This window comes from Populus trichocarpa, chromosome 19 (assembly GCF_000002775.5).
Source record: "Populus trichocarpa isolate Nisqually-1 chromosome 19, P.trichocarpa_v4.1, whole genome shotgun sequence".
NCBI lineage: Eukaryota > Viridiplantae > Streptophyta > Magnoliopsida > Malpighiales > Salicaceae > Populus > Populus trichocarpa.
The window spans coordinates 3,030,764-3,049,028 of record NC_037303.2 but is presented as its reverse complement, the minus strand read 5'-3'; the positions used below and the strand labels follow the sequence as shown (position 1 = coordinate 3,049,028).

Sequence of the window (18,265 nt, the reverse complement as noted above, 5' to 3'; positions counted from 1 at the left end):
CAACAATTATTTTTCCTTTTCCTTTTTTTTTTTAAAAAAATATAGATCTTTTTTTTTTTAATTATTTTGGTCACCTGCTCAATGATGTGTCGTGCTGAGAAAAATTCTCCAGGTTAAAAATTCTTAAAGTGACTGTACAAATTATTAATTTTTTTTTGTTTTTTATTATTTTTAAAAAAAACATAGCTGGACAAATTATAAATTTATCCGATGTATATAATTTATTTGTCTAAAACTAACATCATAATTATGATAAATTTCTCGGGTAGCCCATGTTTATTAATGTAATAACAAGTATTTTTTATTTAAAAATACATTAAAATAATATATATTTTTTTATTTTTTAAAATTTATTTTTGATATAACATACAACCTAAAAATACAAAAACATAATTTAAAAAAAATAAAATCTTCAATATTTTTTAAAAATATAATTTAACCGCAAAAACAAACACCACCTTTCTTAGAACTCGAATGTGACCATGCATTACACAAGCCCAGCAAAAGCAAAGGAAGAGCCCAAGATCATAACACATAAGCTTATAAGCCCAAACAAAGATATAAATTGATACAATATAAGTCTTTTTATATTATATTATTTCATATTTATTAAACCCGACCATGAGTTGACTTGAGAATTGATACAATATCTGATACAACATGAATTGATACAATTTCTTCCACTAGTTGCCATTTTCTTCCTGCACCCTCCCAGTCAAAGCTTGCTGCAATATTAAAATCAGCAGAGATTCAAGTTTCAGTTCTTGAATAGCCATTAGAAATAAGCAAAATATAAATGGAGAGCAGTGTTGCATCGAATTACCTTAAAGCAGGAGAGTGCGTACTGCACATCACTCTCTGAAATCTGGTGGTGAAGGACAACCCTAATCCTGAAAGTGGCAAGAAAGATGAGAAAAGAACTCAGCATTAGCTAGCCATGCAAGTATGTATCTTCAGGCACCATGTTCGAGATTAATATATAGAACCATTCATAGGACCTTAATCAATAACGGTTGAGATGGTTTTTCGACTTGTCGTAGGGCTGTAACCATACATAAAACTAGTATGGTTACCGCAAATTCAAGCAACATAAAACCAAATGAGATGCGATGCCTTTTCTTTTTCTTTTATGCTAGAATTCATGGGAATATTTGGGGTTTCAACGGACCTGACTGGGCTCTCTTGCATTACAAGTATACCATGCTGTTCCAAGTTCTTGCACAGCTTTTCTGCTGTGATTTTTGCTCCCTCTACTACGTCAAAAAATATCTGGTCAAACAAAATTATAAACGAGTGTAAATGTATCATTTGTCCAGGGTCACTAAATAAAGCTTTGAACAGGCACACGTAGAGATGCGCACAAGACAGAGATGTTCTCATATTTGTGCATGAATTTGTTGAATCTACAGAAAAATACTCAATAAAACAGGGAAATATAATAAGACCACAAATACTTATGAAAGAGTTTTGCAATCGAGATGAATTGATGAACTGGGAAATACACATTTTATAACTTCTGGCAACTAAATTACTCACAATATTGGTCTCAACAGCAGCAACGTTCAGCCTTAGTCCTTTAATTTGATTCAGCCCCTCTAAAAAGTTAAAGCAAGTAAAGATTATCGGTTGATTTGCGGCAGGGGGCAAAAAGAGAGTGACTCTGTATTATAGAACGCAAGAAGGAAGGAAAGGGCTAAATTACATAAATAGGGACACCATGTACCTGCTAGCATCTTAGTTTTCTTGTGATCATCCTCAAGCTTTAGAACAGTCTCGTGAAGAGCAACTAAAGCAGCAGCACAAAGGACACCAACTTGTCTCATTCCACCTCCTAAGGTTTTCCTCAGGATTCTAGCCTAAAAGAGAACGTGTGAAAGTACAAGAGTTGGTATCCAGAAAACAAAAAAAGCTGGTGTTCTTCCTTAAAGTAAAATTTCATTCTACCTTGGCAATAAAACTTTTGGAACCAACAATAACAGAGCCAACAGGTGCACCTAAACCTTTTGATAGACACACCTGGTTCAAAAGTTTGAGATACATGAAGGAACATAATTCATTAACTAGCAACATTTTGAGAACGAATGTGACTATTAGATTCCTGGCCACATAATCATACCGAAGCTGAATCTGCAGCTTGTAAAAGCCTGTGAACTGGAACTCCGAGTGCCTGAGAGATTTATTTTTTTCTGGATCAGATACTGGAAAGTGGAAACAGTAGATTGTGCATGCTTTTGCATCACGGAAAACAATGGAGCATATGCGTTATCTCAATCAACACATGCATGGAAGATCAATTTGCTCCCAAACTTATTACATAATCATAAATGAGCACATCGAAAATTATTTCACTCACTATAGATGCATTAAAAATGCGAGCCCCATCCATGTGAAGCTTCAAACCATGCTTTTTAGCTAATTCTCCAACTTTGTCTGTATATTCTACAGACAAGCATCTACCACCGCAGCTGCATTGATTAGAGATCATCCCATAAGACATAACAGTTGAACTAAAAATGTAGAAGATACAGTAAAAGAAAAGATGAATCTCTTTCCAATGGTACCAAAATTTCAGAAAATTAAAAAGAATAAGAAAAACAGAATATCCAGAAATATAATGCAATTATCAATTATTAAATAACAGCCTATTAGTAATATGCTAGTCAGTATTAACTAAGTTCGACAAAAATCCCATATCCAAGTCAATATAGAAGAAGAGCACCTGAAGTTCACTAAAAACATTGATCGATTCCGATGCTCTATTCGGTTTTAAAGCAATATAATTGTTCTTACATGCACTAATAATTCCTTTTTAATCCAATCCTAGATATGCAATTTTCTATTAAATTCCACCCAGTTGAGCTAGAAGAGGTTCCGTCTTTTCGTTCAAAATTTACAGAAGTTACCAACTCCAGTTGCAGATGGCCAACCTACTTATTAGAAGCAGCGCGCCTAGCATAAGACTAAGAAAGCAACAGGAAAGTGAAAAGACAAAAGCAGTGTTAAACCAAATCTACCAACTGTCCCTCACAGAAAATTACAGGGATCAAGGTGAAGCTCCCTAGCATTGATAGACAACCAAGGGAGAAATCAATGTAGTCCTCACATGCAAGTGGAGAGAAAGGAACATGCCAACGTCAAAATATGAGTCACATATATTAGAGTAATAGAATATCCAAGTCTTCTGAAACAAGTGGGATAAACCATTGTGCAACATAAACTAGTTACTCCACCAAAATATTTTAATGTCATGGAAGAATAAAGACACTCACTTGGCTTGTGTATTCTCCAAACAGATGAGCCTAGTAGTTGGATACACAATCTCCCCTCTAGGATCTCTAATTGCAGCTTCAATTAAATCAATATCCATTGTTCCATCATCGTTATTCTTCACAGTCCGAGGATGAACGCCTCCAATTGTTGAGATGCCTCCATTCTCATAAATATGGATATGAGAGTTATTTCCAAGTATTACCTCACTTCCCCTAATGTTGCAATGCACAAGAACACTAACAAGGTTACCCATGGTGCCTGATGGAACAAATAGAGCTGCCTCCTTGCCAGTGACTTTTGCCATTTCAGTTTCTAACCGTAACGCACTGGGATCATAACTCAAGACATCATCATCAACCTCAGCATTTGCCATAGCAGCCCTCATTGCTTCAGTTGGTTTCGTGACAGTGTCAGACCGGAGATCCACTGTTCTAGTCACCATTCTTGCTATAAAAGTACAATATAACAAGAACAAAAAATCAGTCCACTCCTAAATTCATATCTTCACACAGTTATGAAAGTTTCAAAATGTAGAGCAAATTATGATAGAAATAGCCAATTGTGAAGGAAAATTGATTAACGACAAAACTGCTGAGGATTTAAGCCCCTCTTAACCAAAAAAATGACAACCACAGAGTTCACAAGTCATGACTATTTCCTTCTAACACTAATTTTTACAAGAAAGTAAAACAATATAAATCTTTGTTTAATTCATAACCAAAGTTTTAAGATCTGATCAGAAACCAAATTCAACTAAATTGATCCTTAATCGAAGTGGGATATATCTAAGTCACTGATAATATTATTGAGTTGCTCTGTTACTGTGAGGACTAGTACAGCAAGCCCAATGCATCTTGAACTAGTCTTAAGGAAAATAAAGTGATTTTAGCTAAAACCCAGTGAAGAATTTAACTCTGTACATGAAAAGGCAAAGAGAGAAAGACAGAGATGGACTACCTGTGCAAGTTCGTTTTCTTTTCTGTTTTTAACCCTGAAATTTCAACCTCTAAACCTGATACCAAGAAAGTTTCTCAATTGAACTGGCTGCCCACTTCCTTAAATTCTACACGCAAGCAAGAACCATGAGAATTTCTATACAAATTACTTGTAATATACATTAGAATTCAAAACCCACAAAAATTATCAGGAAAAACTAAGCAGGATCATTTCCATACATGAACTCAGAGAAACCAACTCTAACTTGCATGTCACCAAGAACAAAAACAAAAGAAAAACCACTTAATCAACTCAATAATTTTTCAATTATCACACTTGAGCTCAAATTTTCATTCAAGAAAAAGTTTCATTCAGGAAAAAGTTTAGGCTCAAATCAAACTCTTTCATTTAGCCCAAAATCTGCAGAGTTTTATACATTGAGCTCAAGGAAACCATCACAAAGCCATGCAAGTCATCTTTAAATATGTACGTATTTCAACAAAATTTCCAAGAAACTAACCTTATCCGCCAGCCACTCAAAGTCAAAAAATGAAACAAACCCTCTACTTTTCTTAATAAAATTAAAAGAAACCTGGACAATACATCACCTTGAAAGCCTTTTAAAACTTGAAAAAATTCTTGAACAAGAATCCAGAAAACAAAGCTAACCAGAATTATCTATTTCATGTGAGTGAGCGTGGACACGAGCTAGCTAACTTGTCCACTTGGGACAGAAATGCTTTGGCATGGCATGCAGCGGCCAAAACCACATAAATAAGTTAAAAAGTTGAAAGAGAGGAATCACAAGATAAACCTGCACCAGCAGTAGGTGGTGGCATGCAATCCACTAGAAATTACGAAAAAAAACTTCTGTTTCTTTCTCTCTTGCTTTCTTGAAATCTGATAAAGCTTAATCACGGCATGCCCTTATAAAGGGAGAGAGACAAGACAGTACTGTATCAGCACTAGCATACTGTTTTGGAATGCCGACCAGTTAAGAATTTTAAATTTTTTAAGAAATGTTATATATATATATTTTATTGTATTAATGTTAAATATAAATTTTAAAAAATAAAAAAAATATTATTTTTATATATTAAAAAAAATACTTTAAAAATCATCACTGCCAAATAAAAAAAAAAACCCACATAAAAATCGCTATCTACGTGGTGGAAGGAATGCATGAAATCCACTAGGGATAATGACACTTAGGTAGCTTCGTGTATGCTTCTTATAATTTGTTTTCGTTTTTGCTTTTAATAGCTTATATTACATCAAATTCATGATCGATGATGATTTAGCACGTGGTATTTTTCATTTTTTAAAATTATTTTTCATTTAAAAATTATGAAATTATTAAGTATTTTTTTATAATTTTAATAAGTTTATATTAAAAAAATTAAAATTATAAAAAATATTATTTTTATATATTTTTAATTAAAAAAACATCTTACATAACTTCCCTAAATAAACAAGTTTATATACATATTGATTATATAATAAGGTTGATTCCATCCTTATCTCATTATAATTAATAATTTAACATAGTTCTAATGGTTAAGAAAGTATTCGTTAAGGGTGAGAAAAAAACCGAAAAACTGATTAAACTGAAAAAACCAGAAAAAAATAATAAAAAAAACCAAACCGTGAAAAAACCGACCGGTTTGGTTCGATTTCGGTTTTATAAACTTGAAACTGAAAAAAACGAACCGAAACCAAACCAAAAAAAAATCGAGTCAAACCGGTTTTTGTCCTAAAAACCGAACTGAACCGAACCGAACCGAAACCGGTCGGTTTGAACTGATTTCGGTTTTTTTAAAAAAAACTAAGGTATTTTAAAAAAGATCAGTTTGGTTACTTTTTTTATATATAAAAACAGAATCGAACTGAAAATAATCACCCCTAGAAAAAGAAGTTTTCCATAAATCTTATAATTCCCATATAAATGGAAGTTTTTTTTTTCAATGATAAGGTTTTTTAAAATAAATTTTTGCATTAAATAAAATAACAAAGAAAGTATTTAGTATTTAATTCAGTTGATGATTTAAACTAATTAGTTCAAATTAAAAAAAAGCTTGAACTTTACATATTCAGAATATTTTTTAATTTTTACTTTAGCACATTAAAACCATAAAAAAACACCTAACATTAATTTAATTTAATATTTTTTTTATTTGAAAAGCAAAAGGAGATATTTTAAAATAAATTTGTGCGTTAAAGAAAATAATATATAAAGTACTTAATTCAGTTGAAAATATGAACTAATTAGTTGAATTTGTTTAAAACAAATTACCCAGAAAGAAATATAATTGCAGCGGGTAATATAAAAATTAAGGAAGGTGGACAGATTTAATTTGGGTCTTCTTTTTCTTTTTTTTTAGTTTAATATGGGTGTCCGAGCCGGTTTGCACGTATCTCGATTAATCCCACGGGTCTTGAAGTTAACGACCATATAAATCTCTAGTGACCATCATATGAGCAACCACAAGATTCGAACCTGAAATCACAGAGAAAATAAACCTTTTTATTCTAAGTTTTTATCACTAGAACACCTAGATGGTTATCTAGGTCTTTTTTAATAAATGTGTAACTATGGAAAGCAACTCTGCTGGCGCCTGGCGGCTTAACTTTTCCATTGGCTTCCCATTTGGTTTTCTTCCTTAAAAATTGACCATCTTTCTTCGACTAATCCTTTAGAATTTTCTTAGGACGTAGTTTTTACCTCTTGTCAATAGATTTTGAATAATGCATTTTTTAAAAATTACTTTGTGCTGTTGCATGGTTATTAAATTCCATCGTTTTGGTAAAACAGGTTAATCTGGATGGTGATTTTTTTTAAAAAAAAAATTTCAAAATAAATGTTTAAATGACTGTTTAAAAGTGTAGTTTTGGTTGCTTTTGAAAGTAATTTTTGTATTAAAATACATCAAAATGATATATTTTTTATTTTTTTAAAATTATTTTTTAGATTAGTGCATCAAAACATCTAAAACATATAAAAAAAATTATTTTTTAGCAAAAAAAAATAATTCTTTTAAAAACACGAGTATAACCGCATTTCCAAACATAGCCTTAAATAAAGCAACCCCAAACAATAGTTTTTTTTTTCTACTTTCAATTTCTGATAGAAAATAAGGCTAGTAGTCTACGATTATGATTATGATTGAGTTATTTTTATTAAATTTAATTTGATTTGGTGTGTCAATTAAAATTTAATTTGGACTGGGTTTCAAAATAATAAAAAGATTAACTCGGTTGATTTATCATTCAGTTAACCCATTTAAAATTTATATTTATATTTTTTTAAATAATATTATTTTAATTAAAAAAAATAAAAAAAATAGTATTTTAATTGATAGAATACAAATTCAGGATTCATTGCTATACTTTAAGGCTCCGTTTGGAAACGCTGGCCAACGCGCGTTTCTAAAAAATTTAAATTTTATTTTTTGCTAAAAATTAATTTTTTTTATGTTTTTGGATTGTTTTGATGTGCTGATATTAAAATAATTTTTAAAAAATAAAAAATATTATTTTAATGCATTTCTAATAATTTCTTAATATCACTGAAGTAATCAAGATTCATATCATAAAACAAATGGAATATAAATTCAAAGATTATAACGTACGATAACCTTTTAATGAAAAAATAAAAACTAAGAATATTCAAAAAAGAAAGAAAAGAAAGAAAGAAAGAAGGAATCTCATGGCAACTCTTCACACAGAGAAGATAACATCAGGCATTAACCCTGAAAAAGACACAAAAATTGTTTGGATTCTAATACTTTAAAGATCGTACAGGGATCCAGGAATCTAGAAAAGTGAAACCCCACTACCATCATCAATCGCACTCAAGAATATTGTTCATGTAATTGCAATTATGGACCTTCAAAACAAAAAGGGCCACAGAGAGCACCCACTATTTTTACCATGCTTGTATATTTTGCCATTTTAACATTGCCGAACAAGGTTCGAGCCTCGGATCACGAGTTAAATGAATTAATATAGACTAATTTTTTTGGATTACTTTTTTTAAAAAATTAAAATAAAAATGTTTTTTTTTTAAATCAAGCTGGATTTTGATGTGTTTAACCGGATGAACTCCCACATGTTTTTTTTTTAATCCAACCTAGGCTAGGTCTTGGGTTCATCCACTAAGCTAGTTGGGTTTAATAATAATGAAGTGTTGTGTCAAATTACTATGAGAAAACTTTTACAAAGCCTGAGTGTTTGGATAATGATTAATCACATGTACATGTCAATATTTCTTTCTCCAGAGCTTAAAAAATATATGATTGGTGGTACAAATCCTAACACATGCAAAACAGTCTTTTTAAGTAGAGTTTTAGAGATTCTCTAATGATAAAGTCAGTGACTTTAAATAAATGATTGTAATAAATAAAAGAAAGAGTTTTAAATTCTAAAAACAAAAGCGTTTGTTCTTGTTTTGATAGGATAAATGCTCTAGAAATTAAAGTGTGAATGCTTGGAGAAAGAAAATTGTGAACCCCTTATTTGAGTGGTTAATAAGGTATTTATAATCCCTAAACTTTATCGTTTTGAAAAAGTAAAAGGGTTTAAGAGTTATTTTCTTGTGATGACATTAACGAGAGATAAAAAAAATTTCACATCATTAATAATGAACAAATATCTCTTACACATCATTAATGAAATGAAAATATGGTAGGTCATTGAAAGATATTTTATACATATATAGATGTAGGGAGACAATCATTTTTGACATGAATAATTCATTTTAAAAGTCTTAAAAATAAATAAACAAAGTCTTATAACCTTAACATGAGTCTGTAATGACCTTCAGACCAATTAGGTTTGACACACAGCCAACCACGAGGGAGATGGGTCTGACAACTCATCAGACTTATTTGCTTGGACTCAGCATATAGCTGAACCCAAGAATATTAAGTATGACACCTTGCTAGACTCATGTTTATTTAGGCTCAGCACGTGACTAAATTCAAGTATGTTGGATCTGGCAGCTCACCAAACTCATATTTATTTGAGCTCAACATATAGCCGAACTCAAGGATATTGAATCTAGTAGTTTTTCAGAATCACCTATCAATGAGTTACCATCTTATTATTAAGCCTTTTTTAATAGGATTTTAGATTTTTTCTCATTCATCCATAATGGAAGGCTCTTCCAATAATAATGGCTTATAAACATGAAAAACATACATGTATTGCGCCATACATGTATTGTGCACGCAGCTAGTGATTGATAGGCTAATGTAAGAGTACACAACTTCAGAGGTTGAAAGGAGGCTTGAGTAGAGGTTGAAAGGAGGCTTGAGTCTATCCTTCCAGCAGGAAGAAAGGTTCGTTTTGGGTTGTGCTTAGTTGGGATGATAATGTCAAAAAAGTTATCTAAATTTGGTTGGATATGCCACATCTAAAAGTGGATGTGCAGGTAAACTAGTGGTTGTGTTAAAATATATATATTTTTTATTTTTTTTTAATTTTTTATATTAGCACATCAAAATTATAAAAAAACATTAAAAATATCAATTTAATAATTTTTAAATAAAATATATTTTCAAAAATCATCTAAACCCAACATACTTGCAAACAGTTGGCTACTTGCGTTAGATTGTGACCAAAGTATAAAGAAAACAGGGGATGCATGGCATGTGCTAGTGCTTGTGCTTTAGGTTTGTTTATGGAACTAAAGGGGATGCTTCAATTAATTATTTTTGTGAGTGTTGAATAGAAATTTGTTTAATTTATTTCATCAACTTGTATATATCCAGGTTGATTAGCTAGTCTCTAACGTCTCTAAAAAAAAATATTCTTAGATAAAAAATGAGTTTTTTTTACTCGTAATTGTTAGAATGTAGTTAGGCCAAATAGTAAAAATAATACTGAATATAGTTATTAAATTTAGTCTAGAATCTAATCTAGTTTAGAACTTGAATAATCTATTATTTTTGTCTAAATTAATAAAATTTAGATTAAATTTAGTCAAATTAACTATTCAAATTAAAACTCAGCTCAAGTAAGTGAAATTATAGCTGAAGTATCATATTATACACTGACTCATTTGGGGAAAACACGCATCATTTCCCAGTTCGGCAAGCGTGGCTCAAAAGGGACGATGACTTCATCCACGTTATCCATTGAGCTTGTTTACTGCATTCAATTCTCATTCAAATTCTTGATAATAATAATTTATGGCTAAGATGGGTGCATTTGGTGTTTTTCTTGTTTTTCTTTTTCCACCACCAGTCAATCCGAGATTGATATGAAAAAAATAAAAATATATTTACTTGGAAAGATAAACATGAAAATGAAAAATAGTGTCAGCTTATCCTCTCTGTCTTTTCTAGCCAGCTACCTCTTCAAATCTCAAATCACCAGACGTCTTACAATGCATGGAACTAAATACAATGGCTAGGATGCTTCGAGCCATAGCTCACAAGTTGGAGAATTGCAATGGAAGTTGAGTATTCAGAAAAATCCCAAATGGTAAAATTCACACATGACAATCGACTTTCAAAGCAGCTGCCCTAACGTTGAAACTCATCTCTCACCAACTTCTAAACGGTGGCAGAAATATCGAGAAACGATCTCAATCAATGGAACACAAGGACACAGCCAGGATAAGCTCAAGCCGGTATTATAAAACACCACATGTGACAACCGTGAAGAGCCCCGGGGTCCGGCGAGCAGAACCATCATGCCCTCGGCTACTACTATTATTGATTCATTACAAAATTTTCCATTCATTAATTGAATACTCAACAGAGGAGAAGTGAATACAACATTTTTCCTTCATAAATATAAAGATTCCTCAACCTAACAACAGTTACACCGAACAGTACATGCAACCAGATTAGTACTTCACCTGGTTTCTTTTGGGCAAAACAGAACAAAATGTTGGGCATCCATGTCCAGTTCTGGTAGGAACATGAGAGGAAAAGGAAAACTCCCGAAAAAATCTGATTAATCACTACAACAATAACCATATCATTATCAGCCAGGCACATAAGAGATTAACCTTGGAGCCGTGCTTCATTTTGTTCACAGAAATCATCCAAGAATAGAGGAATATTTTCATGGATTCTTCAGCAGTTTCTATCCCTTGTTGAACAATTGGGACACTTTCCCCATCCAATTCTGAATTCCCTAATCAGAGTTAGTAAGATCCACATAAATGACAGGCAATTTTCCCTCATCCTTCTTTTGATTTACTTTATCATCCCCGCCACTGGAAACCTCCATCATATCAGCTTTGTCAAAGTCATCAGCTCTTTCTTGGATACTCTCTCCTTCAACAGAAGCTAAGCCATCCATAATTTCTGTGCTCATAACATCACCAGCATCCCCATCAACAGAAGCATCATTCACCTTAATCTCCACTGCAACACCAACAGTAGATATAATATCTCCTCTGTTTATTGAGTTCTCTGTCAGAACTGGAACTCCATTTTGGTTATTTCCATCTGGACTCGAGGGATTAGCACCAGAAGCTTCATGGCCATTACCTTGTACAAGTGTCATCTGCCCCTCATCAGAAGGCACATTATTGGTTAAGCTTGTATCCGTGGCCAGTGCACTGTGCACCTTCTCTGAATCAACATCCATTTGCTGCTCTAAAACTTTCTTGTCAAATGAACCAACTGGCATAGAATTTCCATGTTCATCTGGAGTCACAGGTTCAAAAGGTTCAGAGTTCAGTATGGCAGCTTGCTTTGTTGCAGCTTCTGCCAACTCAAGTGCACGATTCTTTGCAGCAATTTCTTCTTGTTGTATTGCTAGTGCTCTGTAATTAATGATGAGCTGTTGTATCCTTTCCAGCTCAGCCACAAGATCCCCATATCTCCTTTGCATAGTTTGCTCTAGCTCCTTTTGCTTCTGAACTTCCTCCCAAAGACCATTGATCCTGTGTGATGCTGCTAATTGCTCTTGCCTCTGCAAAGCTTGGAAGCACTCTAGTTCTGTTCCAGAGGTGTCCATCTGCTTTAAGGTCAACTCAATTGGTGGCAAAAGCTGCCTTTCTGCCCGCATCTGTTTATTCAAATATAAGAAATTTAGTGCCCTAAGAATTGTGATCTTGACAAGCTATATGGAGGGTTGAAACAAGCATAAGATCATAGTAGGAATCAGTACTCTAGAGTTCTAAAGATCAGCAAATCTACTGAACTCAGTGCAAAGTTCTCTGGGATTGGCTTTCAGCCTTTCCTTTGCAGCATAGGCGAAAGGTGAAGAAGGCCCCTTCCACCCTTCTCACTGCTTGTATAACATAGCATTAGAGAGCCCTGCTAGTATGGCATTGAATTAGAGAGCCATGACCACATTTTGTGCTCACAGCTATCATACAAATCTCCTACAATAGGTTCCACCAACTAACATTTTATTCCTTGTATTAAAATAAAGGAAAAGTCACCAAAAACCAAGAAAAAACAAGCATGAAACTACAGGAAGTCATATTGCATTAGATATCTTAATATAATGAGCATTAGAGAGCCTGGCCACATTTTGTGCTTACAGCTAACTTACAAATCTCCTTCAATAGGTGCCAATAGCTAACATTTTATTTCTTATATCCGAAAACAGAAAGGGAAAAAATGTGAAAAAGAAAGAAATTGAAAGCATGATATTACAGGAATTTATATTGCATTAGAGATCATAATATATAGAGATTGCTGCTTCAGAATTTTCGGAGTTGATAATGAAACAGCACCAGAGAAATATTTTGAATCCAAGGACCTCACAACAGCAAATAAACTAATCTAATAGCAATTTCTGTGTCGCCATCAAAGGGCTATGGCTATATTCTGCAACAAAGATAATGCCACTCTTTTAGAGTGCTCTTTGAGACCACACATTCCAGTGACCATAAATTCATAAAGCAACATCAATTTGGACATACAGAGTAATAAGATGCAATTATACGGGAAAATAAGCTTTAATATTGTTTAATTTGGTTAGGATTCTTCTCTTAATTACTGATATTGACTTTCCTTCTTTAAAAGAGATAATATTAGGGTTTTGCTGCCTATTTCAGAGCACCTTTTCTATGTTGACTTGTTGAAAATAAATTGAACAGTGATAATCAACTTTTGCTCTCCTCTATTTCTTCTCTGTTTATCCCTCTCCTACAGCGACTTCTTTCTTCTCTGCACTATTTTTCTAATCTTCTATTTAGTCCCTCTCCTACAGGGAATTCTACTTCTCTCTACCTTTGCTACTATCCTGTTCTCAGGTACTGAGAACAGAAAAAAGGGTGGAAACTCAAACAAAAAGTAACAAAAACTAATTAACACAAAGAAAAGGAGATCCTTATAATTTGTTGCAAGAAAGAAAATCAATGACATGTTGCACACCAAAAGGAACGAAAATAACAACCAAAGGAGTGGTGTAATGTACAGTATGTCTAGAGTCACAACGAAGAAATGGTTGATGAACCACAATATACCTGATAACCTTGTGTGAGAACATTAACCTTCTTCTCGAGCCGTAATGCCTTCTCCCTTTCAGCCTCTAACCTTGTTTTCACATTCTCAAATTCATTCTGCAATGCTGTGAGTTTCTCCATATTTCCAGCAACACTGGAGAGACCATAAGCGTTGCGAGTGGGGAAGTACATGAGGTCATTTATACATGTTTTGTGTGCTTCAATAAATTCATCAAGGGATTCATCTTCATGGCCCATAGCTACACGTATGTACTGAGCTTCCACTTTTATCAAATTATCAGCCTGCAAAGAAGAATATAACCATCAGTCAGTGGGCAAACAGGCAATCACTCTTCACCAGACATGCTTGTAAAGTCCTATGACAATACATTTTCCAACATTGCAAATACCGTTAGAATAAAGATCAAAAAGAACATCCAGCAAACTAGCCAATCTGCCAGTATATAATACATTTCCAACACATCTTGTGATTTTTGCCTTGTATGCTTTGTATCCAAAGATGAAAAAAATGACTATACAAAGATACATCAGTGAAAGAGAACATAAATATATGGGTTTGAAGATACACAGCAAATCCGTCCATGTCGACATAAAGGTAAAAATTGCTCATGATTCACCTGTGGTAAATAGGTTGTGGGCAATGCCGGTGTTAACATAACTCATAAAGGTGAATTGTCGATAATTTTTGGAACATCATCTCCAAAGAGTGCTAATGATTTCACAAAAAGTAAAAGTGCAAACTATGATGTACACACTACACAACATAAAGTGAGCGAGTTAAAAAATAACTTGCAAAAACAATTTGATAACGAGTTTTTTACCCTAAATCTTTAAATTGAGAAGAATACGTTCAGAACTTGATGAAACTTTAATAGAATAATTAAGAGGTAGAAGGTGCAAGGCAATGCTTCTATTGCATCATATCTTCCATCAGGCTTCAAAATTATAGGACCCACCATATTGAGGAGTCATGAGAAATGTAAATGTTGAAATAATGGAAGAAGCATTAAAAAGTTTCAATTACAACAGGAGAAACACAGATATTTTCCAAGGAGATAATTTATTGTAAAGGTGAGTCATCATGTAACATGATGGCCAGCTATGATACCCATCACAAATGTGAATAGCAGAGCCGATGACATCACAGGAATTAGTATAACCAGAAGTTGAAATCCTGTTACATTTGCAGATAAAAGGTAATAGCAGGTATTTAGAACCATCTTTGTATCTTCGCACATAATTTCTACTTCGAACACTTTTGGATACAAATCTTTCTCTGACCTCTCTCCTCTTCAATGATCAGACACAAGGTCACTCATTTCCTAATCTTTAGCTTTTTTTTAAGCCTCTATGTCACTCAAAGTCGCATAATAGAAAGTGAGACAAGATCTTTTGAAATTTAGCATGTAGTGAAGGCTTGGCTCCTTGGTGAACAAAGTTTGAAAAAAAAAGGGATAAGGTTTCAGTTAAGAATGGAGTTTAAAATAAGGCTTTCCACAAATGAAAGATAGGAAGAGAAAAAAAACCAAAATAAGAGAAAAAAAACCAAAATAAGGCTTTCCAAAAAAGAGCAAGATAGGAAGAAGAAAAAACCCACCATTGATACTGACTGTGATCTAAACGTTACAAATGCTTATAAGATTAATAAATTAGTCAAAATCAGCAACTGTTAAATTTAACATGTATGCATGCATGCATGCAAAAGTGTAATACTGAGGCGACAGAAAGGGAGAAACTTCCATGGAAAACAAAAGTAATTAGAAAAACTTCCTAAATATAATTATCTTCAAAGAACAAAAGTACAGGAAATTGAATAAGAAGCATTAAAATGTGGATACTTTAGAAGTAATGCAGCTACATTAACGAAAGATACAAAGTGCTGAACAACAGTGAATATTTGACATGGATCTAAGAACATCATCAAAGAAGTTAAGCAAGAGATATATGGTCACACACACACAAACAAAAATAAAGACATACAAAACATATGACCACAGAAGCAATGATAAAATCATGAAAAGGGAGAAGTTATTCAGCAAGGACATTATAAAATGCATACTTGTTTCAGCTCATCTTCTTCAAAGTCCTCTATCACAGGGATAGAAGCAGAAGATCTGTTTGAAGGGTGCTTGGAGCCTTTCTTTTTCTCCTTGCTTGGCTTCTCTTCAAGTGGATACTTTGCATTATCATGTTCTAGTAAGGCTAGAAGCTCCTTCCTTATCATTTCATCAGCCTGTTCAATTGATGTAGGAGGAACAAAGGAACTCTTATCCCCATCAGCTCTCAGCAAAGAATCTCTAATTAATTCCAAAGAAGCAGCAGGAGGCCGAGGGAGTTCCCTCTGCAGTACTTTTGATCTCTTCCGAAGTAATGCCTGCTGCCGAGCTTCTTCCTCAGCTTTTGCCCTGGCTATTCTATCAGACATATCCTCTTCAATCTTCTCTTCTGGTTCTTCATTTTCCTCAGGAGGCGGTTGAATGACTATCTGGTATTCATTCTTCGGCTGTGGAAGATTACCAAGACCAGAAATCAAATTCCTTCTCAGATCAGCCTGTCTTCGTTGCTCAAGTTTTGCACTATCATGCATATCCATATCTTCATTTATATGGAGTTCATCCCTGATGGGAGTTCCTTTTGGGGTCATCCCAAAAGAATCCCTTGACGGTGTCATACCAATTCTGGGCGTAAGAGCAACACCGCCAGGAGTTGCAGAAGGAGTCAGCATTGGGTTTGGTGTTTGAATCTCCCGTTTCTTAGGAGTAACACCAGAAAAATCTGAAGGGTGCAACTCTGGATTCTCTCCCCCTAGCAATGGTGTTTGCGACTCCCTCAACCGTGCTAGGTTTTCAGCTTCCATCATTATAGCATCACCCTTGCCAGCAGGAGTTCTTTGAGGGGTTCGTAGCGGTGTCATTCCTTGGCGTGGTGTTTGGGCATAGTTTGCTAAAAGAGCACGTGTTGCACCGCTCCCTTCTGTGAGTTCCTCACTTCCTGCAAGAAGATCACTAGCATACCCCATCTTTGCAATATCCTCCAATTCATGATCTGAAATCTGTGGTGCAGGAAGCATCAATTTTGACCTCTTCCTTACTGTTTCCGGATCATTCAGCTTGTTTGCTTGCAGTATAGCTGATGGGGCATCTTGCCTTTCAGCAATTTTATTCTTTGCCATGTCTTGCTTTCTTAACTGTGCTTCGATGTCCATCCTTTTTTTCCCCTCAAGTTCTTCAATGGTGGTTGGGAACTTAGGTTGTTCCACAGGTCTATCTTCATCAGCAACGTCATAAAATCCAGGAGGAGGTCTTTTCTCAAAGGGGATTTCAGAATTATAGTCTATACCCTTTCTTTTCCTCTTTCGATGCCTATTATCAATACCAGCAGCCTTCAGTTCCCTCCTTTTCTGCAAGGAAGCAAGCCTCCTAGCTTCTTCAAGCTGTTTCTCCCTAGCCTTTCTTTTAGCCTTTTTACCTTTAGTATTTGCTAACCTAGCTCGTGCTTCCGAGAGCATTTCCTTCTCATCCTCATCCATATCAACAGGATCTGGACGTGCAGGCTTAGATTCCGGATTTGGATCAATCTCACCAGGGCGCAATTTCCGTGGATCATCACCAGGATCATAGTTGTCATCCTTAACACAAGCTGCATCAAGCAGCTTCTCGTAACGCTCAAGGCACTGCGATGGAGTCCGTCCAACAATAGGTGCAATCGTCCTCCACTGAGTGGGCATGAGCTTAGCAAGATGTAGTAATTTCTCATCCTCCTCTCTAGTCCACTCAGTCTGCAAAAATCCCAACTTTCACTGTCTTGCATTCATCATTAAAACCACCACAAAATTCTAAGAACCATTTGTGTTTTTTCCTAATTTCCTAATAAAAACAATCAAAATCCTAAAAACCCACTTAACCATTCATCAACAAAATCACTACATTTCCATTACCCTAAAAAAAAGTCTTCTGCCAAACAATCACCTAGAAAACCCTTAAAAATAAAAACCACTTCAACATTCATCAAAAACCACTCCACTATCAGCATCCATCCAAAAACAAAACAAGAATTTATCTTCAAGAAACCGAACAAAATCTATCAAAATCCAAGAAGGGCATGAAAATAAGAAAAGGAGGGGAAAAGGACGTACCTTTTTAATGGAAGGGTCAAGCCACTCATACCAACGAGCTTTACATTGCTTAGCAGATTTACGAACAAGAAGAGAAGAAATACGAGCCCACTGATTCTTTCCATATTTCATAACCGCCGCTTTTAGTATTTCATCCTCCGTGTTCTTCCACACTCCACCCTTTATCATGATCCTCATCTTGCCTGCCTTTTCTTTCAAATCCCACTAATCTTTAAATCTTGCAAAAAGGAAGGAGAATGAGATTTGTTAGGGTTTTTGTGTTTTTCTGTCTCTTCAGTCGGGCAAGCAAAGCTAGAGTCTAGAGATATGTCTCGCAGAAATCTTAGTTTTTTTTTTGTCTGGTGATGAATGGATCTGGGCTGAAGGAGTCTCTCTTTATTGGGCCGCCCAATTTCTATGATCGTTGGATCGGACGGTGGGCGTTTTCTGTTTTAAATTTGGGCGTACCCGTTAAATAGAATTTAGTTATTTTGTTTAACAACAAG

General features: G+C 34.3%; 2 protein-coding genes across 8 annotated transcripts; both read right to left on the bottom strand.

Moving 5' to 3' along the window:
* Positions 1 to 565: 565 nt before the first annotated feature.
* On the bottom strand, positions 566 to 5,184 carry LOC7487180 (low-specificity L-threonine aldolase 1). Of its 7 annotated transcripts, none has more exons than XM_002325298.4 (11): positions 5,021 to 5,184; positions 4,228 to 4,333; positions 3,270 to 3,717; positions 2,354 to 2,465; positions 2,117 to 2,167; positions 1,945 to 2,016; positions 1,724 to 1,856; positions 1,537 to 1,595; positions 1,169 to 1,269; positions 824 to 890; positions 566 to 725 (listed from the first exon to the last, which is right to left on the bottom strand). In XM_002325298.4, the coding sequence occupies exons 3-11, from the start codon at positions 3,710 to 3,712 to the stop codon at positions 684 to 686; spliced, it is 1,080 nt and encodes a 359-aa protein (XP_002325334.2). In that variant the 5' UTR covers positions 3,713 to 3,717; positions 4,228 to 4,333; positions 5,021 to 5,184; the 3' UTR covers positions 566 to 683. The 7 variants fall into 7 exon arrangements, with proteins under 7 accessions (XP_002325334.2, XP_024446679.1, XP_024446678.1 ...); XM_024590911.2 differs by having other exon boundaries at positions 5,012 to 5,162; XM_024590910.2 differs by lacking the exon at positions 5,021 to 5,184 and adding an exon at positions 4,815 to 4,981.
* A 5,738-nt stretch (positions 5,185 to 10,922) lies between these two features.
* Positions 10,923 to 18,109, bottom strand: LOC7469837 (cell division cycle 5-like protein). The gene is made up of 4 exons (XM_002325770.4): positions 17,781 to 18,109; positions 15,705 to 17,423; positions 13,646 to 13,927; positions 10,923 to 12,234 (listed from the first exon to the last, which is right to left on the bottom strand). The coding sequence occupies exons 1-4, from the start codon at positions 17,955 to 17,957 to the stop codon at positions 11,353 to 11,355; spliced, it is 3,060 nt and encodes a 1,019-aa protein (XP_002325806.2). The 5' UTR covers positions 17,958 to 18,109; the 3' UTR covers positions 10,923 to 11,352.
* Positions 18,110 to 18,265: the final 156 nt, after the last annotated feature.